The sequence below is a fragment of the Chaetomium globosum genome, genomic scaffold (genome assembly GCF_000143365.1).
Source record: "Chaetomium globosum CBS 148.51 scaffold_8 genomic scaffold, whole genome shotgun sequence".
Lineage (NCBI taxonomy): Eukaryota > Fungi > Ascomycota > Sordariomycetes > Sordariales > Chaetomiaceae > Chaetomium > Chaetomium globosum.
The window spans coordinates 380,520-406,302 of NT_165983.1; the positions used below are offsets into that span (position 1 = coordinate 380,520).

Genomic DNA, 25,783 nt, shown 5'->3' on the forward strand with positions numbered 1-25,783 from the left:
GGTTAGGGTGCCCATCAGTACTGATCAAGATCTCTCGACATGCTGGACTAAGGTGGAGGTACGTAGTGGCGTCGGGGTGGGGAACAAATGCTGCCTTTTTTCTCCTGTAACAACAATAACTATAGAAATACTACGTATATATAATAACTCCATGGCGCCGCAAGCAATTGAAGATATTACTACATCTGGATCTTACAGGACTTAGATCACGAATGCCTCATTGTAATACGACTTAGTGATCAAATATAACTGAGGCCGCAGCTTACCCCATTAATTACAACTGCACACCCCATTTTTGGTACTTTCTTTCAGGACTCTATTCTAACTCAAACCGAACTCAACCTACGCCCTCAGGAAAGTTTTGAATACTTCAGAATCTGTACAGTCCTCCCATGGGTACCCAATCTCCCTCAGAAATTGTTGCAGTTCGCATACCTCGTCGTCCGGACACAGGATACCCGTCAACACCTGGCCAATATCTCCACCGTAGTTACGGTACTGGAACAGGCTGATGTTGTATTTCGGCCGTAGCGTCCGAAGGAATCTCTCCAGCGCACCGGGCCGTTCAGGGAAGCGGAACATATATAGCCGTTCGTTCGGAACGCTGGACTGGCCGCCCACCATGTAGCGGAGATGGCTCTTCGCTAGTTCGTCCCCAGACAAGTCTGTCACGCCCATGGTCCCCGACTGTTTGATGCGGCTGATGATGCTCTGCAGTTCCTGGGCGCGCTGGCTTCCCGGTGCAGTGAGCGAGATACCAACCAACACGTTGGCTTCGGTTTCGTTGGCGTACCGGTAGCTGAACTCAGTTACGGAATGAGGCATGACGGCGTTGATCAGCTCGGCGAACGCACCGGGGCTCTCGGGGATCTTGGCTGCTAGGAGCGCCTCCCTCCCTTCGCCGTATGTGGCACGGGCGGCGACAAAACCCAAGCGGTCGAAGTTCATGTTTGCGCCGGAGGTGATGGCGACGACGGACCTTGACGGATCGCCGGATGGGTTGGCGGCAACCCATTTCTTGAGGCCGGCAATGGCCAAGGCACCGGCGGGCTCAACGACGGACCGGGTGTCCTCAAACATATCCTTGATGGCGGCGCACGCCTCATCCGTCGTTACCCGAACCATCTCGTCTACCACTTCTTGGCAGATGCGGAAGGTCTCCTCACCCACGGTCTTGACCGCTGCCCCGTCTGCAAATAGACCGACGTCCTTTAGCAGTATGCGCTCGCCCTTCGAGAGAGACTGGGTCATTGCGTCCGCATCGTAGGTCTCCACGCCGATGATCTTGACATGCGGCGCAATGCGCTTGACGTACACACCGACACCGGCAATCAGGCCGCCGCCGCCCACGCAGCAGAAGATAGCGCGGAGTTTCTGAAGGTTCGTCTGGGAGAGGATTTCCATACCGATGGTGCCCTGGCCGGCGATGACATACGGATCGTCAAAGGGCGGGATGTTGATCAGGCCGCCCTGCTTTTCCCGCCGAGCGCACTCCTCCTTGGCTTCGTCAAAATCCTCCCCGTGGAGCACGACATGGCCCCCCATCCTCGACACGTTGAGATGCTTGATGCTGGGTGTACCCTTCGGCATCACGATGGTGGCCGGAATCTTCAGCTTCCTGGCGGAGTAGGCCACGCCCTGCGCATGGTTGCCGGCGCTGCAGCACACCACACCCTTCCAGGACTCGGCGCGGTCCAGATGAGCCATCTTGTTATAGGCACCCCGCAACTTGAAGCTAAAAACGGGTTGTTCATCCTCACGCTTCAGCAGCACCTTGCATTCCAGGCGGTTGCTAAGGTTGACCGCGTGGACCAGGGGAATTTCGCTGCATACCTCCCTGACCCGGGGGTACGAGGTGATGATGAGGCGCAAGTACTAGAACCCGTTTCAGTCACACCTCCGATGGAAAACGTAGAGCGCCCTCGCCGTGGACATAAAAGCCTTGGGGGTCGGTGGGCTGGGCAATGGCGATGCGGTGGTGCAGGCGGCGGTGGAGGTCTGGGTGACTCACATCGGGATAGCCATTCGGCAAGAGCAACTCGTCAGGAACAATCTTCTTTATATGCGAGTTCCGGCCCTCGACCGAGGCCATTGGCTTTGCGCTGTATTCGGTGAGTGAGAAACTGGTCAGGGACGGTGTCCTGGCCAGGGGCCCATCGCTGTGAGTAGGTGTTTGTGTCATCGTCTGGGGGGTTTGGGTTGCTTGGGTAGTGCTACCGGTACTATTGCCGGCAGCATTTTCTTCCACCCCGTTGACCTCAGAGAGATCAATGGTATTTGAGGAAGCCATGATCCGATTGCAACCTCGAGAGTCTTGAGTTTCGAGTTTTTGACTTTGGATGTTTCTGAAAGAGCGATTACAAGCTCCGTTTTCGGCAGTCTTTGGGGTTGAGCGAGAATTTTAGTGGGGCACTGTGCATCATCTTGGCGTTTTGCCTTGGCTTCTTGTTTCGGCGGGGCAGGTGTGTTCATGCTTGAATGTCTAATACAGATATGCGTTGCGAGAGGGTATACGGATTAGCGCGCCTGAAGCTGGTATATCATTACAGTACCATAAATTCCTACTGGCTTGAAATATGGTAGAAGGCTACTTCATAGATTTATTTTTCAGCAGACTTTCCTTGATGTTGTAGTTTTCAGACCATTCGTCTGTTTTTGACGGTGGCCGAGGGGTTCGACAAGTGGCCTGTGCCTTTTACCCCACAATTGTAAGTGAGCCGGGAGCCGTAGAAATCCGGGCCTTGCTGCATTAATTGCGGTTGCGAATTCAACAACCATCCCATACTCGAGACTACACCACCCGATAGGATAGCGAGACCCGGTGAAACCCCAACATGTCCGACCGACCGTTATCCGGGCGTCCGCTGCCGTCGTCCTTTGACGGCAATGAGTAAGCCAGCCAGAACGCCCTTCTTTCCCCTCGGCCGCGAGTACACAAGGGCTCACATGGGGCCCGCGCAGGGATTTCTACAACGAATCTGGGTCTCAGAAGATCATCCGGAAGCTCAAGGAAGAGCCGTTAGTTCCGATCGGTTGTATCCTAACAATTGCCGCCTTCACGAATGCCTACCGAGCGATGCGCCGCGGCGACCACCACAAGGTCCAGCGCATGTTCCGCGCCCGTGTCGCCGCACAGGGTTTCACAGTGCTAGCCATGGTCGGAGGTGGCATGTACTACGCCGAGGACCGCAACAAGCGGAAGGAACTTGGAAAGCTGAAGCAGCAGCAGGAGGCCGAGGAGAAGCGGCAGAAATGGATTAGGGAGCTGGAAGCGCGCGACGAGGAAGAGAAGGCGCTGCAGGAAATGATGGACAAGAAGCGGAAGCGGGCTTCTGAGCGCACAATGCGCGCCGAAACCGGTAGCGAGGGCATCGCGGCACAGGCGAGAGCCGCTTTTAAGGACAAGGCCAACAAGGGTGAGGCGGCGGGCGCAGAGAAAACCGAAGCTCCCAGTCAACGGGCGGATAACGAGAAGAAACCTGCTGGTTCTGGGTTTCTTGGGGGTTGGTTCGGCGGTTCAAGCAAGACACCAGAAACTCCAGCCAAGGACACAAAAGGCAAAAATCTCGACTCCGAGAGCTCGAGCTGATTGGATATAGGCCAAGAACCGTTTCACGGCTTTTGACGTGTAAGTGTACGCCAAAGGGTGCGGTACAAATTTGTAATATATCAAATAAACTAGGCGTCGGCCCTTGAAAAACATAGCATTCTCGTCCATTTGTAGCCGTTCCGAGCAGCACCTCGGTCAACTAGGATAATATCTGCTTTGTTGCTAACTAGAAGTGTACATCAAGGACAGCAAGTACCACGATAGACCGATCCCTCAAACTCCCTGACATCGTAACACACTTACCGCGAGTGATTTCCCCGTCTAAGCCATACTACCGCCGCTCCGATTTGCCCCGACTAAACCAGCCATCTCCAACAAGGCCCGATCTGCTTCAAGGTCACCAGTCCCGAGATTAATCTTCCTTCTCGCCTCCGCTTCCCTGGCCTCCCAAGCCCAACGCTCAGCCTGGTGCTTGGCCTCCTCGTCTCCGCCGCAGCCCCATACCTCAATGCTCGAGATCTCAAACCGCTCCTGGAAGTCGAACTTCCTTTCCACACTGGTCTGGAATGCACCCCCTTGTGACGTGTAGTTGTGCGTGAAGCATCCGAACTCGAAACTATCTTCGAGGGCGAGTGAGACAGGCCCGAGTGACATGATGTTGGAACGGCGGTACGCTTGGGTGGGTTGCGGGGGCGGGCAGCCGAAGGATACGCCCCCCAATGGCGCGGAGCCTGATGGCTTTGTGAATGATGCGTAGTCTTTGTTTACCGTAGACGCGCGGAAAACGTCGTGGACCGGCTCCAGTTGGAACAGAACACTGTCTTCGTTGCCGAAACATTCTCGGTGAGTGTGTTTCCAGGTCTGGCTTAAGTAGACCCCGAATGTCACCCTTTCGTGTTCGTCATCGCTCCTGTTACCGGGTGGAAAGCGCTGCGAGGGTAGAGTCGAAAGAAACGTTGAAGCGGGGCCTGAATGATCATGGAGTGCCTCAGCCGGAAGCCTGGTTCCGCTCATAAGCAGGATGGTTGGCGCTCTCCAGTTAAAGACCTTCGACTCGAAACTCCCCATGCTGAAACCATCTTCATCACCGGAGTACAAGAGACGGAGCCTGCGAAAGAGGGATGGGCCCGGGATAAAAAATGATATCTGAGATAGAATGCTCAGGTTCATAATTGACCCGGTATTCTCCAGCAATGGTTGAACCGGTTCCGGTGGCGGTTTGGCGGGTTGATCCTGGTCATCGACGCGACGGTGGAAAGTCCAGGTTCTTGGAAAACAAGAAATGCTCGAACAGGGCATTAAGACCGTCAAATAGAAACGGCATCGATGCTGGGATAACCGTGTTGAAACGTGAAAACTTGACGCCAGAGTACCTGTTCGTTGCTGCAGAAGGCCGTAAGCACGCAGCCAGCCGTCTTCCGCAGCTGTTCCAGTTCATCCCCGGATAGCCGACTCGAGTACGAAGATAGGCTCTCTTGCGCGTCCAATGGCGCTACCAAGAGGAGAAGCATGATGAGTTTTTGAAAGTTAACCGCCGGTATCATGGCGTCATGGGTGACGGGAAGCCCCCCGTGCTTGAAGGCACTGATGTAGTCCAACGAATCGAATGCCGCAAGGACCAACTCGTCACCGTCGTCAAGCCCCGGGTCCTCATCATCCCCAGGTTCGTCGATAGCAAAGCCCGAGTGCGACGTAGAAATCGGGACTGGGCCTCTACGCTGGCCAGTTCCGGTCTTATCAGTCTCCACGCTTGACTCAGCGCGCTCGTCCACTTGCATCTCGGAGAGCTTGCGGTCGTAGACTGCCAAACTTTTGAAGAGCAGTTTCCTCCGGTTTGTGACGCCGCTGGTCAGGACTCTCCGATATCTCTCTGTTAGAATCGTAACAACCATGACCATTTGCTCCAGACCCAGGACAGCAGGGGCATCCTGAAGGAAGGGAAAAGCGCCGAGGTAGGACACCATCTGGAAAAGCACAGGGGTCACGTCAAGGGCATCGGGGACCTCGAGATATCGTGCAATTGTGCCTTCTTTCAGATAGCGGACCTCGTGTTCACGGTCGGCGAGGCTGTTGAAGACATCCTTGAAAGAGTATAGCTCAAGGGGGGTAAAACACTTTTCCGCAAACTTGTTGGCCTATACAGATATCAGAAAACGGTGGAATTTCGGTCGGCTACCGTGAGAACACCCAGCAGCGCGGATTAAAATTGAAACGCTCACCAGTTCTTTAGTTAGCTCCTCGTGGGAGCGAGGAACGGGGTCCTCGTTCGATAAAGCTTGCCCCATTGCAAATGTCAGGACCGGCCTGAAGGCATTGAGCGAGGGACGTGTCGCAATTGGGTTACTTTGAGCGAAGCCGGTTTGGCCGGGGCATTTCTGTGATATTGGGGGTCCCCGGCGGAGGCGAGGGAGTCTTCTAACATCAATAAGCGTGGACGTTTAAAAGTGGTGAAGGCGCAACGGAACGGGAAAGGCGATCGACTAATCGTGGGTTGGTTCCAGCCCTGCGCTTGGTTGCGGCAGAGGCGGCCCCACCTGACGATTCAGGGCCACTTCAGGTCAGGTATTTATTTGGATGCGGGAACTTTGGACATGGACATCCTGGCATTCCCGTCACGACCAAAGCAATCCCGGAGCATAGGTATGTTGACCGCCCATGCTCCCCTTCCCAGACGTTTTGTCGAAATTCGTGCGTCACGGGGATTTCTGAAGAATACAGACAAGCAAGAGCAACGTAGAGCACCAGCGCAGGGCATTATCTCTGCGAGGCGGGCCAGTTATAGCGCAAAGGGTTTTTGTCCTGTGCCGCATCCATTGAACTGGCGAGCCTGACGTATCACCACAGCTCGAATAGCAACGGGGATGGAGGGGCTCCTTCTGCGTGTAAGTGGAATGCGGGGCAGTTGCAGGGTATCCTTGCCAGGGAGGCCATGATCGCAGCCCAAGCTGCGTCACTGTTGCTGGGTCAGGGTTGCCGTGTGCGTCGAAGAGTGGGGTGATCCAACCTATCGCTTGTTACCGCCCTTCCTATAGGGAGCTTGCAGATGCATCATGTCAAACAAGGAGGAAGAGGTCGGGTGCTGCCCAAATACAAAGAAGCCTTGATACCTGCCCCGCTCGTCTCCTCTCGTTCTTCTCCAGCTTCAACGTCTTTGCTCTCATTTCCCCTATCCCCAAAGCACGCCCACCACCCGACATACCACAGAAACTTGAAGCATTCATTGCACCATGGCGGACGAAAACACCAAACCCATCGACACGAGCCCTATCTCTCCCGGTTTGCCCAACCCGGCGCGGAAGAACTCTCTTGAGTTCCACCTGAGCCACCGACCGGATCGCCAGGAGCTTGTTAACAGTATGTGGCATGTCGTCATTCCCTTCTCTGGCTATCCATATTGTGCACGGAAGGCTGACACCGTGCCCCTCCGCGCCACACAGAGAACATCCTCCCTGCGTCGACGGCCGCCCCAGGCCTCCAGGCGCACCAGAAAGATGTGAGTGACGGGTTTGGGCGACGCCATCCCTTCTTGTCGGTGCCGCAGGCCAGATTCAGCTGACCCGGTTGTGGTACGCACAGCTCGAGAAGCACATGCGCGCCGACTCCCTGAACGAGAAGATTGCCCACCGACCATCCCCGGAGACGCTGCTGAAGGACGGTGTTCTTCATGACGACCCGCGCTCGGCAGAGGATAAATACACCGAGGCAATTGAAGAGGAATACGCCAAGCGGGAGGGCGGCGCTTGAGAAGCATGTCCCCATGCTTGGGGTGTCTTTTTGTAGGCGGGCTTACGGAGTACACTTGGGCTTTTTGGGCTTTGGTTTTCCCTGATATCGTGCTAGTACTTGCTCAGCTACCGAGATATGAGTTTTCGAATGTGTTAATTGCCGGGGCATTCTCCCTCTGTGAGACGAGATACTGTTTCGTTTCAATCCGCATGATCACCAGTATAAACAGACCACACCCGGGACCTTGGGTATCGGACGCAAGAAGCAACATCGCTGATTGGCAGAAATCACACGGAAACTGCTGCGGGGATTCAGCCGTCCACACATGCTCCCTTTCCGTTCTCACCCACTCTCATGAATTGGCCGTCTCCTTTTTGACAACCCCTCATCTGCACTCCTCCCTCCAGCCCTCCAATCAACCAAGGCGGAGATTTCCCGCGACATTGCACTGCACCAGACATGCATGAACCACCTCGATTGTAACAGTGGGGTTCGATCTCCCAGATCTTGAATATCTGAGTCAGTCGGACAGACTTCACGACATGCCACGAGGTTGTCACCGGTGGAAGCTCACTTGTTATTGGTTATTGCCTTAATAATGGCAAGAGACCAGCGAGCTCGTACGGTCATCGACGACTTCCACATGCACATTGCGGCTTCAGACATGTGATGTGGTTGCATCAACAAGAAAATGTTCCAAATTCGCTATTAAACTCTAGTCCAACCCAAAGGCACGAATAACCCAAGCCGCCGACCACTTTGACCCATTGCTGGGGGCGGGCCTACTTTGGAAAAGCCCGCCGGTGGTCCCGTGTACCCGAAAATGCTCAATAAACAACCAAACCAACGCCGGAGACAGGGAAATGCCAGATGAAGTACACCACACCGCTCATGCTGCAGATTGGGGAGATAGCACAGGCCCACCCGGTGTTTACTTCTTGTCCTGGATCAGCACGGTGCCGGCGCCGCCGCGGGAGCTCGGGATATCCTTGATAGATTTGTAGAAGCCGTCTGTGGACTTGTTAGTCGGTTGGGAAAGAGAGGTATGGTAGCCGGGAAAAGGAGATGCGTACCTGCGGCACCGGAGCGGTATTTGGTCTCGATAACGCCGTGGGAGCTGGCCAGGTAGTCGGAGGTTCTTGAGCCGGACCCCGAAGAGTAGGAGATTTTAGGGGGCAGGCGGTTCGAAGGGTAGCCGCCGGAGCTGTACGAAGAAGACATGGTTGTGTTGGGTGAAAGATGTGACTTGGGTCAAGTGATGGCGGGTTGCAAAGGCGGTTGGTTCACTGCGGAGAAGATGCTGTGATGGCGGATGCGGAATAAGGGAAACATTGCGAGAAGAGAGAAGCGGATGATATAAATACTGAAGACCATGCTACCTAGTTTGTATCTGGTGCTTGAGAGAGTAGGTAACTTGGGGCGCGCATCAGGAGCTTGTTGAGGCGAACAGGGGCATGGCTTGGAGGGGTTCCTAAGGCACACACCAAGGCCGTTGGTGCCTTGTGTGTATTTCGTCGCTCATCCGGCTACGAAACACCAAAAGTGGAGAGGTAGAATGAGTCAATGCCCCAGGTGAGCAGTCGCGACTCTGAGGCTTGACCTTCACCGTGGGTGGCGTAGGTTGGGGTTCAAGGACGGGTCGCTTGGCGGCGGGACTCCAATCAACACCAAACCCCCAACGACATTCGTCTGCGCCTTGCTCCCCATTTCCGGGCAGTGGGTAACACATTGGCTAGTGAGCCTCAAAGTTCAGTGCCCTGTCAAACGAGATGAGTGTAGTGGCAAAAAAGAAAGAAAAAAAAGGCGTCCTTCACCATGACGCTGACTTGTCGGCACAGCCTCTTGTTTTACTGGCCAGGCGTGAGAGACCTGTGTCGGTGAGGACGGGGGCAGAGAGCAGGGCTCTTCGGAACCCGCCGAAGCGTTTGGTTCCTGAAAACCTCCATTGGCACGTTTGATTTGGCCGCGCAATTGAGTTGGCGAAGATGGGCGTTCTGCCTGCTGTTGCCTTAAAGTCCAGAGCCCAGACTGCGTTGCTTAAAGCTTGCCGCTTTCTTTTTTGTGTGGCTGGGAAAGTGACTCACCGAATCATCCCTGATATCTAGGCTACAATGGCCCCTCGCCTCAGGACGGGCCGAAGCCACTAAAACCGATGTGACCGACAAAACCCAGTGTCGCTGTTGTTGTTGTTTTGTTCTTCCCGAACGGGCCCCTCACTGGACCTTTTGACTTATCAATCCCGCTGGGTCCCACCCGTTCACGTCTTGGACGGACAATCTGCCTGAAAGCTTGGCGCATGTATTCGTACAGATCTGCAACCTGTGGGTTTGTCTGATAGAAGTACCTCACTAATCGGGCTTCAAGTCATGACGATTGCTGGAGTTATCGCTGCGCACAGCCCAGACGGGACATTCAGCACACAGGCTTGGCAGTTGTGTACCTGCTTTGGCGCGGCGCGCTTGTGAAACAGTCGGTAGCGCGGTGGAGACATTGCGACTTGCTGCGTTGTCTGGGCCTACTTTTTATCAGCGATTCACCGGTGGCAGACCGACTCCACCATGGCTGGGCGTGTGCTCTGGTCCTGACCCTGGTTTTTGGATGATCTGGCTGGATCGCCGACTGCCCGGTGCTCGCCTGCCCGAGACGACTGCTTCCAATTCAACAAAACCAATTTCACCGATCTTCCGAAACGAAAATCGCCCGACTTTACACAGCCTCGCCTTGCCGTCCGCCTCAGTTTCCTTCAAGATGCAACACCTTCTTTTGTCCCTCTCCCTGCTCGCCTCGGCTGCCGTTGGCGCCCTGGCTTCAGACGACTTGAAGATCGATGTCACGCTCCCGGTCGAGTGCGAGCGCAAGACCCAGAAGGGCGACACCATCAACGTCCATTACCGCGGCACCCTCCAGTCCAATGGCGAGAAATTCGATGCGAGTAAGTCCGCTGTGCCCGAGCCCTGCGCCGACTCCCCTTGCCACCTTGCTTGGGGCGTAATCTTGAAATGAGGCTGACGAGTACCACCCGTGCCAGGCTATGACCGCGGGACACCCTTTAGCTTCAGATTGGGTTCTGGGATGGTGATCAAAGGGTAACATTCCCAACGGAAGAATCAAATGTTTGGGGGCAAACGCTGACAAGAAGTAGCTGGGATGAGGGCTTGCTCGACATGTGCATTGGCGAGAAACGGACTTTGACTATCGGCCCGAGCTACGGCTACGGGGACCGGAACATCGGCCCCATTCCTGCTGGGTCTACTCTGAGTATGACTTTTCCTTTCCCGCCCACTTTGGTCCCATTTTCCATGTCTCCCAACCGTACTAATATCGCCTGACTTGCTAGTTTTCGAGACCGAGATGATGGGCATCGAAGGCGTCCCCCAACCCGAGTCGATTGTCACCAAGTCCGCTACCGACAGCCCGGCGTCTTCAGCGAGCGAGAAAGTGGCCGAGAAGGTTGCGAGTGCCGTGAGTGAGGCCGCCGAGGCGGTGAAGACGGTGGTGGCCGATACCGATGATGTGCAGGAGCACAACGAACTCTGAGCTACTCGAGCGCTGCATAGGAAGGGCATGACGGACCTGTAGCTCAGCATGGCAATCTGTTACGAAATAATTGGGTTATGTTATGGGATACCGTGGCGTTGCCGCAGCTATTGATAGATAATCTTAAACCATTGCTGTTAGGAATCCATCGACGGCTACCTCACCTTTATGAGATGGTTGCTGTTTAGTCATCCCGACCACCGATCTCGCGCCACCTTCTTGTGCCAAACCGCTGGTTCGGCACCGCCGACTACCGCAACCACCCAATGAAGAAAGGTTCGGCAGGGAGGACAATGTGGATGGTTTACGACATGGACGCATCTAGATTTGGAGCAGAAGCCTCTGTTGGCTGATGCGCCATTGGGTTGTGGAACCGATCAGAAGACATGGGTATGCCGGCATCGCTGGGGCGGTCTGAAAGATCAACTCGCCGGTTTGTTTTCTGCCACCATGGAAACGCTTATCAGCGTGAAAGCATATGCGACTTACTGAGCCATCTCGTTAGTGTAGGGGCGTGGAGTCGACAACTGCGCGTATGCACAAGCGGTAGTTATTGCCGATCCGGCCGTCTGTTGTTTAGGACCGCAGCCCGGAGACACGACTCACCGATGACACTAACTTGGTTCACTGATGTCATCTTCCATGACATGACAAAGCTCCTCTCCCACCCAGCCAGGCCATACAGCACGGGCTCTTCGAAGATTCCGTCCGTATCAAGTCGCATATCATCAACAGACACGTCTTGCTCCAGTTTTGCCCTCGTCACCCTCTCCGCCTTCCTATCCTCTTCACTGCTCCTCGTTGCGCTGCGCTGTGTTGAGGATGCCGCGCCCACACGACCACAATAACCCACGCGATAGCTCGAGATGCTTGCGGATGCGATCTTGGCTTCCGCCTATGAATTTTATCACGATTCATTATGCGTACTTCATCATCGGGTGCCTCGTCTCGTCGCTGATCTTCTGGGGCTCGTCCAACCCGGCTCGGAGTATCAGCTATACCGATAGCTTGTTCCTCGTCGTCAGCGCCATGACGGAATCCGGGCTCAACACTGTCAACCTTAGCCTGATGACAACATGGCAGCAAGTGCTGCTGTTCCTTCTGATCATCTTCGGCAGTTCCATATGGGTCTCCATCTGGACCGTCGTGGCGCGGAAGCACGTCTTCGAGCAGAGGTTCCACGACATTGTCCTCGCCGAGCGCACGCGAAGGGCGAACCAGCCTGGGAGTGCTGGTAGTCCGCCGAGGCTTGACCGGTTTCTATCATGCCGAAGGGCCTCCACGACAACCCTACCACCGGTCAGGACAGAAACTGCTCCAGACGTCCCCGCCGGTGGCGACGTAGCCGCCCTTGCCGTTGACGCTAAGGCGCCAAGGGGGAAATCGCCCAGCCCCGACCGCATCGCCTTCGCCAACACTCCCAACCCCATCGACGCGGTTTCTACGGCCGCCCAGCACTATTCCCGGGAGAACCAGGCAACTCGGAGGAACCATGGCCGAGAGGGTGGTTCAACAGTCGACCAAAAGGACAACGAGTTCAGCATGCACCAGCTTCTCGCCGGCAAGTCAGGTGGGAGGAACTCCCAGTTCCACGGCTTAACCACCGAGGAGCGCGAGCGCCTGGGCGGCTGCGAATACCAGGCTCTCAGAGTGCTCTCCGTCATCGTGCCTGTGTACTTCATTCTCTGGCAACTTCTCGGATGCCTCGCGCTGGGAGCTTGGATCAACCACAACCTGCCAGGGCCGCCGCTCGAGAATGGCATCAAACCCTGGTGGCTAGGCATCTTCAACGGCGTGTCTGCTTTCAACAACTCGGGCATGTCCCTGTTGGACGCGAACATGATCCCGTTCCAGAACTCTACCTTCGTCCTCCTCACGATGGGCTTGTTGATCCTGGCGGGAAATACGGCGTACCCGGTTTTTCTGAGGCTTATTGTCTGGTCGCTTCGGAGGTTGCTCATCTTGCTCACCAGGGAGGACGACTACACGAGGCTAAAGGACACCCTCAAGTTCATCCTACGCTACCCCCGCCGCGTGTACACGAACCTCTTCGCTGCCCGCCCGACCTGGTGGCTCGTCTTCATGCTCATCCTCCTCAACTCCATCGACTGGGTTGGGTTTGAACTTCTGAACCTCCGTAACCCGGCGATACAGCAAATACCGCCCAGCTCCCGTATACTGGATGGACTCTTCCAGGCTCTAGGTAACACTTATTATTCCCGTGTCCTATCATACTTATACAACACAAGCTAACCAGCCATCTTGCTCAGCGGTGCGCTCAGGGGGTTTCTATGTGGTGTCCATCCCGTCGGTCTACATCGGGCTGCAGGTCTTGTACGTCGTCATGATGTACATTTCAGTGTACCCAGTCGTTATCACCATGCGGCACTCCAACGTGTACGAAGAGCGCTCACTCGGCATTTACACCGAGGACGAAGCCCCCACGGAAGACCCCGAGAAAGCCACCGCCGATTCCATCCACAGCCGTCGCCGCCACCGCGGCAACAGCAATAGCAGCGTGTCGGCCGCCCTCGGACGAGTCATCAGCCACGCATTCACACTCCACGGCGTAGGCGCCCGGGCACCGCCGCCGCCCAAACAAGGCCCGGAATCGCACATCAACTTCATCACGCAGCAGATCCACGGCCAGCTGGCGCACGACATCTGGTGGTTGGTGCTGGCGATCCTAGTGATCGTGACGATCAACACGGACCGGTTCCTGGCGGACCCGGTGCGCTTCAGCGTGTTCAACGTCATCTTCGAGGTGGTGTCGGCGTACGGCTGCGTGGGCATCAGCGTGGGCGCGCCGGGCGCCGACTACAGCTTCAGCGGCGCGTGGCATCCGGCGTCTAAGTTGGTGCTGTGCGCCGTCATGCTCCGCGGCCGCCATCGCGGTCTTCCGGTTGCGTTGGATCGTGCTGTGCGCCTGCCGCGCGAGGAGTTGCACCGGGAGGAGGAGGAGGATCAGTGTATCAGGCGGAGTATGACGACTCGAAGAATTAGCGTCGAGGTGTAGACGGACGGTGTTGGTCGAGTATGGGGTGGTGGTGGTGGTGGTGGTGTGGTGCTTTTGGGTAAGAGAGTTAAAGTGTTGTTGACAATCGTGGCTGGCGTTTTGGATAGGTAGCAAGGTGTTGGCGGTAGGCTGGTATTCGAGCAATGGGTCACAGGAAAATAGACGGTGGGGTGAGGCATATATGGCGAAAAAGGTTTAGACGGGTTAGGACGGTGTTATGGACTGGGAAAAGGATGCGGAAAACAAGGGTGGGGATTGGGACTCGAAATAATATAAACGTCTTTAATACGATCTGAGGAAGGGTTTATGTCTCATTATGCCATTCAGTCATCGGGCCGTTAATCGCCAGCTAAAAACTACCACCAACAAACACATCGTTAACCAAAACAAAGGCGCTTTTGCCTGGGATCTGCTGCTGCTGACGGGCGCCCCCTTTTCTTCTCCCTCGTCTTCTGGGCTTCGGGTATGCTTCGTTCGAGCTGCCGCCGTTGCGGTTGCTGCGCAGCGGAGTCTTGCTGGACGGTGTCTCGGATAGTTTGTCGCGACAAACACAAATCGATATGCTCGTTGAACTGGCGCTCATCCGCAGGCTGCGGCCTAGCACAAACGGGACAGTCCCATAGCTCCTCCTCTTCGGCTGCTGGAAGTTGTTCTTTTGTAGGATTGGGTACTATCTCCTTTCCGTGTTTTCGATGAGGACTGTCCACCGCCGGGTTTCCACCAGACGCTGGGTTGTTGGCTTCTTCTTGAGGCCATTGTTGCCATTCACCTTCACCACCGGCTCGTATGATTCCGGACCCGCTTCCGTCCTCCCTTGATCCCGCTGATTTGGGCCTCTGTGGCCTTAATCCAAAGAAGGCTCTTGTATCCGGCTTCTTCGTGCTGACGAGCTGCGTGCATCGTAGCCCCATCAGCCGTAGTTTCATGCCGGGGATTTCCTGCTCAAGTTTTGCGAGCATCGGCAACGAGTAGTTGTATAGATCATCGGCCAAGTGCACCGCTTTTGGGGGCACGACCTGGCGTGTGAGGACCTCAAAGGTGTGCAGCTTGACCTTTAGGCAGAGTGTACGCCCTTTGCACTCGGCCTTTCGCATGTCTGATTCCAATTCTTCGGCGGTCCGTCTTAGCTTTTCGCGTAGTAGGGCAGGATCTCCCAAGTCCCGGAATGTCCTCTCTGTGCCGACGCTCTTGCGTTCGTAGTCCTCGGCGGGCTGAATATTGGTACGACCTAGGCCGAGATGACAATGGAGGAGGAACTCGTATGCCTTTTGCCCAAAAAGCCGATCTAGGTACTGTCTTTGTGCGTAGATATCGCCACAGGTCTTGATGCCCACGGATGCCAGTTCTCTCTCTAGCACCCGTCCAATGCCATTCACCTGGCGACATGAAAGATCGCGCATGAACGACATGATAGCCACCCGATCGCGCGGCAGGACGAACTGCCCATTGGGTTTGTTCATGTTGGAGCAAATCTTGGCTAGCCGGGCGTTGGCAGCAATGCCTGCCGAGACGGTGATATGTGTCTTTTCGTGGATCTCGCTCCTCAGCTTCGAGACCACATCGGCCGGATCCATGTCATGCTCGGCACAATACTCGGTGATGTTGAGGTACGCCTCGTCGATGCTGGCACTTTCAAACCGCGGGTCATATTCTGCCAAGATTTCTCGCACCTCGGCTGCCTTCGCATTGTACTTGTCAAAGTTGAGCGGGAGAAGAATCAACTCAGGGCACAGCTTCTTGGCCACAAAGCCGGCCATACCGCTGCGACATCCGAACTTACGGGCGACATAGTTACATGTGGTCAAAACACCGCCGCCCACGGCAAATGGGAGCTTCTTGAGCTCGGGCCTGTCCAGTTGCTCTACTGCGGCATAGAATGCATCGCAGTCAATGTGCACAATGTGCTGCGTCAGATCCCGCGAGAGCTCGAGCTGAGCGAGAAGGTTATCGGCTGCCCGGAGCTCCCGGGCGAGATCTAGCGTCTCGAGATTGCGCTTCTTGGCGAGGATGGCTTCGATTTTCGCAGTGAGAGACTTGTCTCTCGTCTCCTCGTGGTTGAAAAATTTAGAGCCCTTAGAAGCATTATAGATAATCTCAGAGACCTATGAAAAGAAGAAAACACTCGGTTAGCGCGGATCGGCGCTGAACGGTGTTGGGTGGGTGAGCATGCCTTGGACTGGTCGACTGAGCCTTGGCCGGCCTTTGTCAACGACGGGCCCAACAATGAATACTTGAGCGATGCATGGTCGATCGATGCGTTACTGATCTGCTTCTCGCTTTCGGCGTCCAGCTGCTGCTCTGGCTGTGGTTGCGCCTCGGATGTCATTTCCGGGGCTTGCTTGTGCGTATTCCGAGTCGTGGTCGACGGGTAGGGTTGGGGGTCATGACAGCATAGCGCCCTGCACCACTGGCAGGTATGACGTTGAGACTCGCCGACGGAAAGACAAGACCTTCAAGCCTCGTTGATGGAAGAGACAACAGTAAGACGCGGCATCGTCGCGTCTCCGGATCCCACGCTGACAACGCCAAATCACGAGGATGCCAATCCGGACCCCACTCACTCTACGCGAAACGCACAGACCAACACTTTAAGTGTTTCGCGTCTCTGATGCGTCGCGGTCTCCCCTCCATCCGTTATCCTATCCCCTCGCCTTGGTTCTGTGTGTCGCTGTCAATATCATTAGGCGAGTTACCTCACGCATCTCCTTCAAACATTTTCAGGCCTTGATAACTGGTTTCCTTTGCATCAATTGACATCACCGAGGCCGTCTAATTGTCAGGCCATTACCAATTCCTCTCCTTTAGCAGTTATTGTACCGTGGGGCCTTGCTAGTTCTACGCATCTTTGATCTAAGATGGTACTCAAGCGCAAGAGATCGGACTCCGGCATTGGGCCAGTGTTTTCGTCGACGGAAAATTTAGACAGCAACTGCTTCAACTTTGACGCCTTGTCAGCGATGGACACGGCAAGACGCGGATTTTTTGCCCCACGACTGTCCACAACCTCACATTTGCCCAGCCGCACAATGAAGCGGTTCCGCGACAATCGGCCGTCAGAAACAGAGGTGCATCGTAAGTTTGGCCAATGTCAAACAACCCCGCTTACCTCAATTGCAACCGCTTACCCAGATCTCTCGCTTCCAGAACACACGCTAGAGGTCCTGTTCTCCGCCCAACGCCGACCACACGAACCTCAGTACGCGGCACCAGAATCTCCCAAAACGATAAACACTAGCGCGTTCCTGCAAATCCCCGCGCAAACCTACCATACCAGCCAGCAAAGGTCCTTGCACAACTTCTGGAGCTTGCCTGGGCCGGCAACGTCGACGAACTCGCTGGCCTCCTCGCCTTCCTCTTCCGCCGTGTCACCTCCGTCGCCGGCCCTGGCGCCCCGAAGTACACCGACGGACTGCGAGGATTGCGGGCTGAGGTTGGCTGGGGGAGACGATGGCGATGTGATGATGGATATCGACGGTTATGGGTCTAGCCCTGACGATCACATTTGCGGGGCGTGCGGTAAAGCTGTCTGCTTTAGCTGCTCCATCAGCAACCTTGGCGAGCATCGGCGCTGCTTGGCTTGTGCTGGACCAAGGGGCGGGGTGGGCGGGAACCAGTGGTTAAGGCGGTAGTTGTGGGGTGGTGCATACTGACGTATGCCGGTCTGGTTTGTCTGTGGGCTTGGGGGTTGTGAATGGATAGATACCTGGCGGTTGGATTGTTGGTTTGGTGTGGGTTGGCTTTTTCATGTATCGGAGTTTGGCGTTTAAAGCACAGGCGTGGGATGCGTGTTCACGCCAAGTCCCCTCTCGGGAGTGCGGTACCCTTAAAGGGCCATTTCTTGCTGGCATCAAATGTCACCACGAGTATTCAAGGCGACACTTGCCAGGTAGCACGTATAACAGAAATACAGGGTGAGACAAGCGGATAATGTGGACCTAAGTCCGGGTGGCCGACGTCACAGTTAGGGACCTACCAGGGAGCTCCCCCGGTGTGCGGGGCAACGCGGGTGTGCTGGAGAACCCCGCCTCACCTGCAGCTTCCAGACCTCAACCCGTTCGTTTGACGATTTACTTTCGAGACCTATTCTCCAATCTTCTTCGGTAGCCTAACTGAGCCCAACTACTGTTCTGACCGTTGAAAATAACGAACTTGTTTCTCCTGTGGCACCAAGACACGAGTAAGATGACGACACGGGAGGCTAGCCACGCCGGATCTTGGTATGAAGGTGACCCAGAGCAGCTCTCTACCCAGCTGGACGACTGGCTGGACCAAGTTCCTGAAGCTTTAGACGGTGCCCAGCTGCCGATCGACAATGCCAGGGTGATAATTGCCCCGTAAGTCGGGCATAGATCCTTACCCACCGAATGATATGTTGATACAGGATGCGGAATAGCCACGCGGGGTACTCTTACTCCGGGCCTTGCGCGGCCTGGGCTTACAAGGCCCTCGATTTGAGATCGGCGAAACGGGTCTTCATCCTTGGACCTTCACACACCTACTACCTACGCGGATGTGCTCTCACGTCATTCGACAAGTACGAAACCCCCTTCGGAGACCTCGTCGTCGATAACGCCACGACGTCCGAGCTGCGGCAGACCAACCGGTTCTCCGAGATGCCAAAACGCAGTGATGTGAGCGAGCACTCTCTCGAGATGCATTTGCCGTACCTACGGAAAAGGCTCGAACAGACCTTTGGTGACGGAGATTACCCCCCCATTATTCCTATACTCGTTGGCGACGCGTCCGGGGACGAGGAGAAATCTTGGGGTCAGCTCCTATCAAAGTACTTGAAAGATCCCGAAAGTGCTTGGATTGTTTCGTCTGATTTCTGTCATTGGGGATCTCGCTTTACCTACCGGCCGAAATTTCGTGACGGCGTGATTCGCGACTTGGACAACGACCGCGGTGCCTTACAAGTCACTCCGGACTGGAGCCAGGTGGCCGAGGATCCTGAGAGTCCGGAGATCCACGAGGTCATCGAGGTGCTGGACCAGATGGCCATAGATGCGGTCGAGTCTGGTTCACACAGCGAGTTCTCCAAGGTTATCCGACAGACCCAAAATACTGTCTGTGGGCGACATCCCATTGGCGTCATGATGGCAGCCCTGGAAGCGGTCGCGGAAGAGAGAGGACTGGAGGGTAAAAACGGCAAGTTCAGCTTCGTTCAGTATCAAAGGAGCAACTTGGTGAAGAGGGACAAAGATTTTAGTGTCAGCTATGCGTCGGCATACGCGGTCGTCTGATGTGCCCGACGGAAAAAGCATACTCGACGGGTGATCGTACTGATAGGTAGCTGGGATTGCTGGCTGGAGACTCTTTGTTACGGGGCATGTGGTATAATGGCAGGTCGAAGACATCTTCGATGAGACGGAACTGCATGTATCCTGGTTTTCGTCGAGAGAGAAAAGAAGACTTTCAAGCGAGCCGGTTGGGGGTTTCGAAGGCGCCCGGTCTTTCAAGGGTGAACCAGGCCTGGAGCACGATACATTGTTCCAACTCATGATGGTGGCCGCGGGTTGTGATTGTCGAACTCCAGCTGAAAATTAGGGCTGATTTCTCGGGAAGCACACCAATTCCGGACAAAGCAATCGCTACCCAAAAGCTTAACCCGCGAGGCCCTGCACGTCATCGGCTTCAACCCTTTTGTTCCAAGTTTGACGATTCTCGGCCCTTCCCGAGGAAGAAATACCATTTGAAAATATTTGTATTCTGGACTGGATTTCGCCGGCATTTGCCCTCAAACATCCTTTGTTGCACTCGGCATCTGACCCAGCGGCCGTGCCTGATGATCCTCGTTCTGAAACGAGTTCTGTTGCTGGCATGGCCCGCACTGGCCCCAGCCCGTCCCCGCCAAGATCAACCGGGGTCTTGTAACCAGCCAAAGCGCCAGCCCTCCTGCTGCAGCTCTAGCAAGCTGAAGAACGAGAGCCAATCGTCAGCGGCGGTCCACCTACGATTCAGACCCCGCCGGCGCCCAGCCGAGTGTTTCTCTTTGGTCTCGGCCGTGATTGGGAATGTGCATTGTCGTCTGAACTGTGAGGGGAAAAATGCTCCGTTTCATTCATTGGGGCTGCGGGATGCTCGCTCATATGCGCAAAACGACCTGTGAGTTAACCGGCCATCCATGCTAAACCATGTTGTACCACCCACCGACTGCGTCCTTCATGTTTGCCCGCTTTTGCATTTGTTGGCTGTCGTTGGCAGAAAAAGGTCCCATGCTGACCGCGCCACAGGGCCCTAACCTTGTTTGGGATGCGACCTCCTGAGAACCCCAGCGTGTTCATTTACTGAGGCGCACCCTCCATTTGCATTTTCTTGACGAACCACTTTCTTTTTGCTTCTCGTTCCCGAGTACCCCTCGTTGTCTTTCTTCTTTTTTTTTTAGGTTTGGGATATTCGACTACTGGATAGCATCATCCTACAGAATCGCCGACTATTCGAGCACCCACGTTTCCTCCAATTGCACACGTCCCAATCTTCAGCGCTTCTGCGCTTACGTCTCCGCTGACCTCTCGAGATGAGTGTGAGTGTTCCAGTGAACCCGAACCCCAAAACCATGGAATTCACAGGGGACTAACAGTCTCTGCTAGTACGGCGGATATAACCCATATGACGGCGGCGGCAGGTACGAAATCCATGCGATCGTCTCCATGTTCAGTTCTCGAAAGGCGGGATGCATGGCGGGCTGTGGCAGTTTGCTGATATGGGGTGCTTCAGGGGTTATGGTGCGGATCCCTTCGACGACCGGAATGCTGCGCAATATGGAGGTGAGTGAACGATGACGGCCATACCGCTCCAGGTTGAGAAGTGAGCTAACTGCAGCCTGTGTGCAGCCGGAACACATGAGATGTCGGCTTTTAACGCAGGGGGTTCGCCTCAGATGGCCCAACAGGGTTACGGATGTAAGTACCTGTCAACCAAGGTACGCGCCAGACGGTGAACCTAACCACGACAATCGGCAGCCCCAAGAACACAGGGCCAAAATTCGATCCTCGACGAATGTATCGATATCCAGAACCAAGCCCACGAGCTCGAGAACAAGCTGGGGGTACTTAATGGGCTCCAGAAACGATATCTCGACGATGCGGACACGTCCGGCGGTTCGAGCACCAAACGGGACCTCGACAACATGACACAGTCTATGATGGACCAGTACAGGGCGTTGACGGATCGTGTCAGGGCTGTGAAGCGCAACCCAGAGTCCCGCGAGCGGCGGAACCAAACCCAGGTCGAAAAGACTGACCGGGACGTTAGGCGGGCGATCCAAAGATTCCAAGAGATGGAGGCAGCATCCCGCAAGGAGATTGACGAGCGAGCACAGCGCCAAGCCCGGATCGCACACCCTGACGCGAGCGAGGCCGAGATCAAGCAGATTGTGCAGAGCGATACGCAGGTTTTCCAGCAAGCTGTCTTGGGCAACCGTTCCGAACGCGCAAACCGTGCCCTTGGCGCTCACAAGCAACGCCGCCGGGAGATGGAAGAGGTTGAGAAGCAGTTGCTCGACCTCATAGAGATCCTCAGCGAGACGCAGGAGCTCTTGAACCAGCAGGACGAAATAATTCAGACGGTCGATAAGCAGATGGAGGAGACCACAGATGAGATGAAGGCTGCCAACGGCGATCTCACGGTGGCCACCTCAAAAGCCTTGTCAGCGCGCAGCAAGAAGTGGTGGTGCTTGGGTATCTGCGGTACGTTGTTGCTGGAGGAAGGGAGTTGCATCAAGTACGTTTTTCTAACTCGTGAGTTTAGTTCTCATTGTCGTCATTATCGTCGTCGCTGTAGTTGCCTATATCATGGTAAACCGCGCAGCAAACGGCGGAGGCGGAGGCGGCAACAATGACAACAACAACAATAATAACAATAACAACAACAACAATAACGCCGACACCACCGGCAGCACCGCTGGCGATACCACCGGTCAGACCGCCGGAGATAACACCGCTGCTCAGAGGCGGAGCCCGTTCCAACGGAACGTCTTGGACGACCTACAAATGAACACAGGCCGCACCGTCAGGATCTCTCCTGATGTTGTCCCGCGCCTCTCGAAACGTCTGTCCATCGCGGCCCGGCGTGCGGGGGCGACGGCCAACCAAGAGGTCGAGGCTCTGACTAAGAAGCGGTTCGTTGTTGACTGGCAAGGTGTTGATCCTACCGGGTCGGACGAATAAAAGAGTTGTGACTTTGCTCGCTGCGTCTTAGCAGTTCGTCGTGGGCGACACCGTCAGTGCACACGGGATGTGGCCGCTGGTTTTGGCGCGTCCCGTTATCGTGTCACGTCTTGGGTAGTTGGGGGGTTCTCCTGGGGACGGAGACGTTTTTTTACACCAGCCCGGTATTCGGGCTTGGTTGGTACATCTCTCTAGGTTTTGTTTTGTTCTCTTCCAGGCGTATATATCAGCATGGCGTGCCGTTGTTCGAGATATCAGGGCGTTGAATGGACTTGGGAGCGATAGCTTTCGGATTGCCTGGTTTGATGTATTAGGGAGTTGTAATAGACTTCGCATTGTCCCCCCACCTATTTTCTAGTTAAAGCTATCCGTGATGAAACCTTATGTGCCCGCCGTTGCCCCTCTTAAAACCCATCCGAATTCGCCTATTCCTCTCCCCGATACAGGGTTGCTGAATCCAACTATGTGTCTGAACGCATAATATAAAGGGGAACGGAAGAAAAGAGAAACTAAACAACATTAACGCCTATCCAATCTTGGGATGGATGAGTTTGGAACCCATCAGCGCGCCAGTGGCGAAGGGCCTAACGCGGGCCAAACTCGTATCAACAAGCCACACCACGGGGTGTGCCGACGGCGTGAATCATTAATAACCTCCTCCTTTCTCAACCCTGCGTATCGTTGCCGCCTGTCTGAGGCCGAGACGAGGCGGGCACCACGTCCCCCGGGGCGGCCCCTACAAGCTGTCCGTCACCGGCTCCGCCCAGCGCCCGCTGCCTAGCCGCGCCGGCCTCGACCACCTTCCGCAGCGTCGCCATCCGCTTCTCGAAATCCTGCAGCAGGTCGGCATACCCCTCCGACGCCGGCGCCGACCTCCCCCGTCCCATACTACCACCAGAGGAATGCATTTCAGCCTCGGGCGTCGACGTCGACCCCTTGCCCAGGGGACCGGAGGCGCCGCCACCACCACCACCACCAACTGCCGCCGGCTCCAGGCTCACCCCCTCAATCTTCAGCACCAGGTTGCCCCCCAGCCCGGGCACGGTGGCCCCCCCGGCGGCGCCCTCTTCCATGCGGCTTACGCGCGCGCTCGTCGCGGCCCAGTCCGCCGTCAGGCTGCTGGCCCACGCCACCTCGTATCCCGCGCCGTCGGCCGTCGGCTCCAGGTCTAGAAGAACCCCGCGGTCGGGCACCTCGCTGCCGTTGCCGTCGTAGGAGGCCGCGCCGTGGTGGTGCGCGAGCGCGGCCGTGAGCCGCTCCGGGTCGTCGTCGGCGAAGATGTAGTGGACTGTGGGGTGGTGGATTGTTTGGCGGTTGGAGGCGTGGGAGGTGGAGTTGAGGAGGGCGAAGACGGGTGAGAAGGGTTGCTGGGTTGGTTTGGGAGGGGGCGGTGGCGGGGGAGACGGTGCGCGAGCGGGCTCTTCGGCGGGCGCAACCGCTGTTGTGTGCGGTGTGTGGGGGCGTGAGTACGCCGCGGACGTTGGTCGGGGGTGAATGGGCGGTGTTCCTTGCCGTTCTTGTTCTCGCCGCAAGCTTGACTTGCTGGCTCGGCTGGCTACTGATGGCCGTGGGCTCGGCGGGGCCGGGGAGGTATAGGTGCCCCGAGAGACGGGGCGGTCGGGGTCGGGGATAGGCATCGCTGATTCTTTTAGTTTTGGTCAAGTCTTGGTAGTAATGGCATGCTTATGGGCGGTAGCGACGTCAAATCCTCCTGGGTTTTGATGACGGAGTGGATGTTGAACGTAGAGTCGGTGATGGTGGGGGACACATGGAACGGAGCAAAGCCACCGCTCGGGCCGGCATGTCGTGTTTGGGGATGCAATTCAATGTGGGCGATTATTGAACACGGGATGGCGGGGGCTGGGAAAGGGGAACGAGCGCAGTCAGCCTTGCAAGAGCAAAGCCGCATGTGAAAGGTGAATCAGACAATGGGAAAGGCTGCCGTCGGCATGGGCTTTCCAAGACAGTTGCCGCCTTGCTCTCTGTGCAGGGATGTCGCCGCGGCAAGATCTTATCTTATCGCTTATACCAGGGGACCGGCACCACCGCCGATCAAGCTCAGAGAAGTTCCTGGGTTCCACGAAGGGAACGTTACTAGCCATCTGAGGTATACTGTGGTTTCCTCTCTGTTGTTCCACCTCGACCTTGAGGTGTCCTCTCGTTTCGCTATCTTAACGCCTGTTGGCTTAAACAGCATTTCCCACCCCTGGCAGCACATTGTGACTGCCACTGAGGGGACTGGGTCCTCCGTAATTACTTTTGATACAACAGGCATTGATGGCCATCCCAAGCCTGCTCCTAAAAACGTGCTAAAAGTTGTAGTCTAAATGCTATGCCAGGCCATTAATGGGCTGGCTCATGGCAGTCAGGAGGCTTCAGCGGCACCTGGCAAGATGTCTATCGAGGTTTCGTTTGGTTGCTCGGTCCATTCAAATCCTGTAGTACGATGCGTTTAGCATATAATCTGGTATACAAGGTAACGAGCGCTTACTCTGCCGGCACATAGGACATTGGCCTTTGGCTGAGTCTTGCTTTATCCACTCAAGGATACAGTGCTAGAGTACGGTGAGTTAGGGGGCTGTCCTGTGTGCTAGCACCGCCAGAGGGGTCAACAAACCATGTGGAAATTGTGGCCACACTTTCCCGACACTGCAAACATAGTTGGCAAAGTACCGTCAACATAACGTGGAGTGGAACTTACAAAGGGGACAATCATCGCCGGGGTATTTACATGTCGGGCATGTCCCGTCAAAGTGGACCTGGCAGATACCGCAGACATCGTCTTCGGGAATATCCCACCGCCAGGTCGCGACAGCATTCCACTTCTTGATCGTGACTTTCATGTTGGGGGCTGATGTGTTGGATGCTTAGACAAGACGCGCAAATACCCGACGGTATCCTGTCTACTTATAAAGTTTGTGTTGAATTACGTTGGCGTGGTGACTGTTGTGGATTTGCTCGAAGCGTTCAATCCGGTCGCATGAAACAGATAAGAGAGGGAGTCCAGAAAGCTTGGCGTGCCTTCCTTCAGCCATGGCGCAATAAATACTTGATGGCCCAAGCTCCATAGGCCTGCCGGGATTTCTTCTCCCACCATCGTTGTTGCTCCCCCTCACCACCACACCAACCGGCCTTTGGCTACCGTAGCTCAATGGACAAAGGCGGTCGATTATAGCTAGAACCCCGCGCTGAGCCGAGGCTGTTACAGATTACCCAGATCTGCTTCGCTTCGAATCATACGGCGTGCATCAATTGAACCACGACCGTGAGTCAGTCGAGGTTCCTGATAAGTCGTTCTCTGGCCAGCCAAGAACGCTAAAGCGCCAAATCGCAGAAGTAACGCAGCGCAAGACCTCGGCCTCTGCCATGGCTTCTTTCGCAGCTATCCGTCCGCTGCGGGCGTCGTTATCTCGAGGTGTTGCCTCCCGGGGCCTCCCAACCAGCTTGACAGCTACCACGTTTGAGGCTCGCCGGTCCTTTTCCAACTACCTCGTCTCCCCGCAAGAGCTCGCAGATGCCCTCAAAAAGAGCCCACCCTCGCCCATATCGTCCGAGCCCCGCGTAATCCCGCTTTGCGCCTCGTGGTTTCTCCCCAACGATCCGGAGGGGCGCACCGGGATCCAAGTGTTTCGGGAGAAGCGTATCCCAAAGGCGAGATTTTTCGACCTCGACAAGGTCATCGATAAGCGCAGCCCATACCCGCACATGTTGCCTAACTCGAAAAACTTTGCCGAGGCCATGAGCGAGCTGGGCATCCGCCACGAGGACACCGTTGTGGTTTACGAC

General features: G+C 55.7%; 11 protein-coding genes across 11 annotated transcripts; 5 read left to right on the top strand and 6 right to left on the bottom strand.

The window, feature by feature from the left end:
- Window positions 1–342: 342 nt before the first annotated feature.
- On the bottom strand, window positions 343–2,290 carry CHGG_10834 (threonine ammonia-lyase precursor; the record flags this gene model as incomplete). The annotated part of the gene is made up of 2 exons (XM_001226100.1): window positions 343–1,875; window positions 2,012–2,290. The coding sequence occupies 2 exons, from the start codon at window positions 2,288–2,290 to the stop codon at window positions 343–345; spliced, it is 1,812 nt and encodes a 603-aa protein (XP_001226101.1).
- Window positions 2,291–2,834: 544 nt separating this feature from the next.
- Window positions 2,835–3,589, top strand: CHGG_10835 (uncharacterized protein; the record flags this gene model as incomplete). The annotated part of the gene is made up of 2 exons (XM_001226101.1): window positions 2,835–2,848; window positions 2,932–3,589. 2 exons carry the CDS (start codon window positions 2,835–2,837, stop codon window positions 3,587–3,589), a joined length of 672 nt encoding a protein of 223 aa, XP_001226102.1.
- Window positions 3,590–3,871: 282 nt separating this feature from the next.
- Window positions 3,872–5,835, bottom strand: CHGG_10836 (uncharacterized protein; the record flags this gene model as incomplete). Its single annotated transcript, XM_001226102.1, has 3 exons — window positions 3,872–4,783; window positions 4,924–5,685; window positions 5,770–5,835. The coding sequence occupies 3 exons, from the start codon at window positions 5,833–5,835 to the stop codon at window positions 3,872–3,874; spliced, it is 1,740 nt and encodes a 579-aa protein (XP_001226103.1).
- Window positions 5,836–6,777: 942 nt separating this feature from the next.
- On the top strand, window positions 6,778–7,294 carry CHGG_10837 (uncharacterized protein; the record flags this gene model as incomplete). The annotated part of the gene is made up of 3 exons (XM_001226103.1): window positions 6,778–6,904; window positions 6,988–7,043; window positions 7,127–7,294. The coding sequence occupies 3 exons, from the start codon at window positions 6,778–6,780 to the stop codon at window positions 7,292–7,294; spliced, it is 351 nt and encodes a 116-aa protein (XP_001226104.1).
- Window positions 7,295–8,207: 913 nt separating this feature from the next.
- CHGG_10838 (uncharacterized protein) lies at window positions 8,208–8,497 on the bottom strand (the record flags this gene model as incomplete). Its single annotated transcript, XM_001226104.1, has 2 exons — window positions 8,208–8,287; window positions 8,350–8,497. 2 exons carry the CDS (start codon window positions 8,495–8,497, stop codon window positions 8,208–8,210), a joined length of 228 nt encoding a protein of 75 aa, XP_001226105.1.
- A 1,527-nt stretch (window positions 8,498–10,024) lies between these two features.
- Window positions 10,025–13,829, top strand: CHGG_10839 (uncharacterized protein; the record flags this gene model as incomplete). The annotated part of the gene is made up of 9 exons (XM_001226105.1): window positions 10,025–10,208; window positions 10,305–10,362; window positions 10,419–10,534; window positions 10,614–10,738; window positions 10,955–11,048; window positions 11,139–11,203; window positions 11,319–11,359; window positions 11,674–13,016; window positions 13,183–13,829. The coding sequence occupies 9 exons, from the start codon at window positions 10,025–10,027 to the stop codon at window positions 13,827–13,829; spliced, it is 2,673 nt and encodes an 890-aa protein (XP_001226106.1).
- A 377-nt stretch (window positions 13,830–14,206) lies between these two features.
- On the bottom strand, window positions 14,207–16,155 carry CHGG_10840 (uncharacterized protein; the record flags this gene model as incomplete). The annotated part of the gene is made up of 2 exons (XM_001226106.1): window positions 14,207–15,901; window positions 15,952–16,155. The coding sequence occupies 2 exons, from the start codon at window positions 16,153–16,155 to the stop codon at window positions 14,207–14,209; spliced, it is 1,899 nt and encodes a 632-aa protein (XP_001226107.1).
- Window positions 16,156–18,011: 1,856 nt separating this feature from the next.
- On the top strand, window positions 18,012–19,072 carry CHGG_10841 (uncharacterized protein; the record flags this gene model as incomplete). Its single annotated transcript, XM_001226107.1, has 2 exons — window positions 18,012–18,046; window positions 18,211–19,072. The coding sequence occupies 2 exons, from the start codon at window positions 18,012–18,014 to the stop codon at window positions 19,070–19,072; spliced, it is 897 nt and encodes a 298-aa protein (XP_001226108.1).
- A 1,274-nt stretch (window positions 19,073–20,346) lies between these two features.
- Window positions 20,347–21,997, top strand: CHGG_10842 (uncharacterized protein; the record flags this gene model as incomplete). The annotated part of the gene is made up of 6 exons (XM_001226108.1): window positions 20,347–20,352; window positions 20,420–20,454; window positions 20,547–20,596; window positions 20,663–20,731; window positions 20,792–21,517; window positions 21,579–21,997. The coding sequence occupies 6 exons, from the start codon at window positions 20,347–20,349 to the stop codon at window positions 21,995–21,997; spliced, it is 1,305 nt and encodes a 434-aa protein (XP_001226109.1).
- Window positions 21,998–22,662: 665 nt separating this feature from the next.
- On the bottom strand, window positions 22,663–23,634 carry CHGG_10843 (uncharacterized protein; the record flags this gene model as incomplete). Its single annotated transcript, XM_001226109.1, has 1 exon — window positions 22,663–23,634. The coding sequence occupies one exon, from the start codon at window positions 23,632–23,634 to the stop codon at window positions 22,663–22,665; it is 972 nt and encodes a 323-aa protein (XP_001226110.1).
- A 728-nt stretch (window positions 23,635–24,362) lies between these two features.
- Window positions 24,363–24,840, bottom strand: CHGG_10844 (uncharacterized protein; the record flags this gene model as incomplete). The annotated part of the gene is made up of 4 exons (XM_001226110.1): window positions 24,363–24,433; window positions 24,489–24,552; window positions 24,615–24,646; window positions 24,699–24,840. 4 exons carry the CDS (start codon window positions 24,838–24,840, stop codon window positions 24,363–24,365), a joined length of 309 nt encoding a protein of 102 aa, XP_001226111.1.
- Window positions 24,841–25,783: the final 943 nt, after the last annotated feature.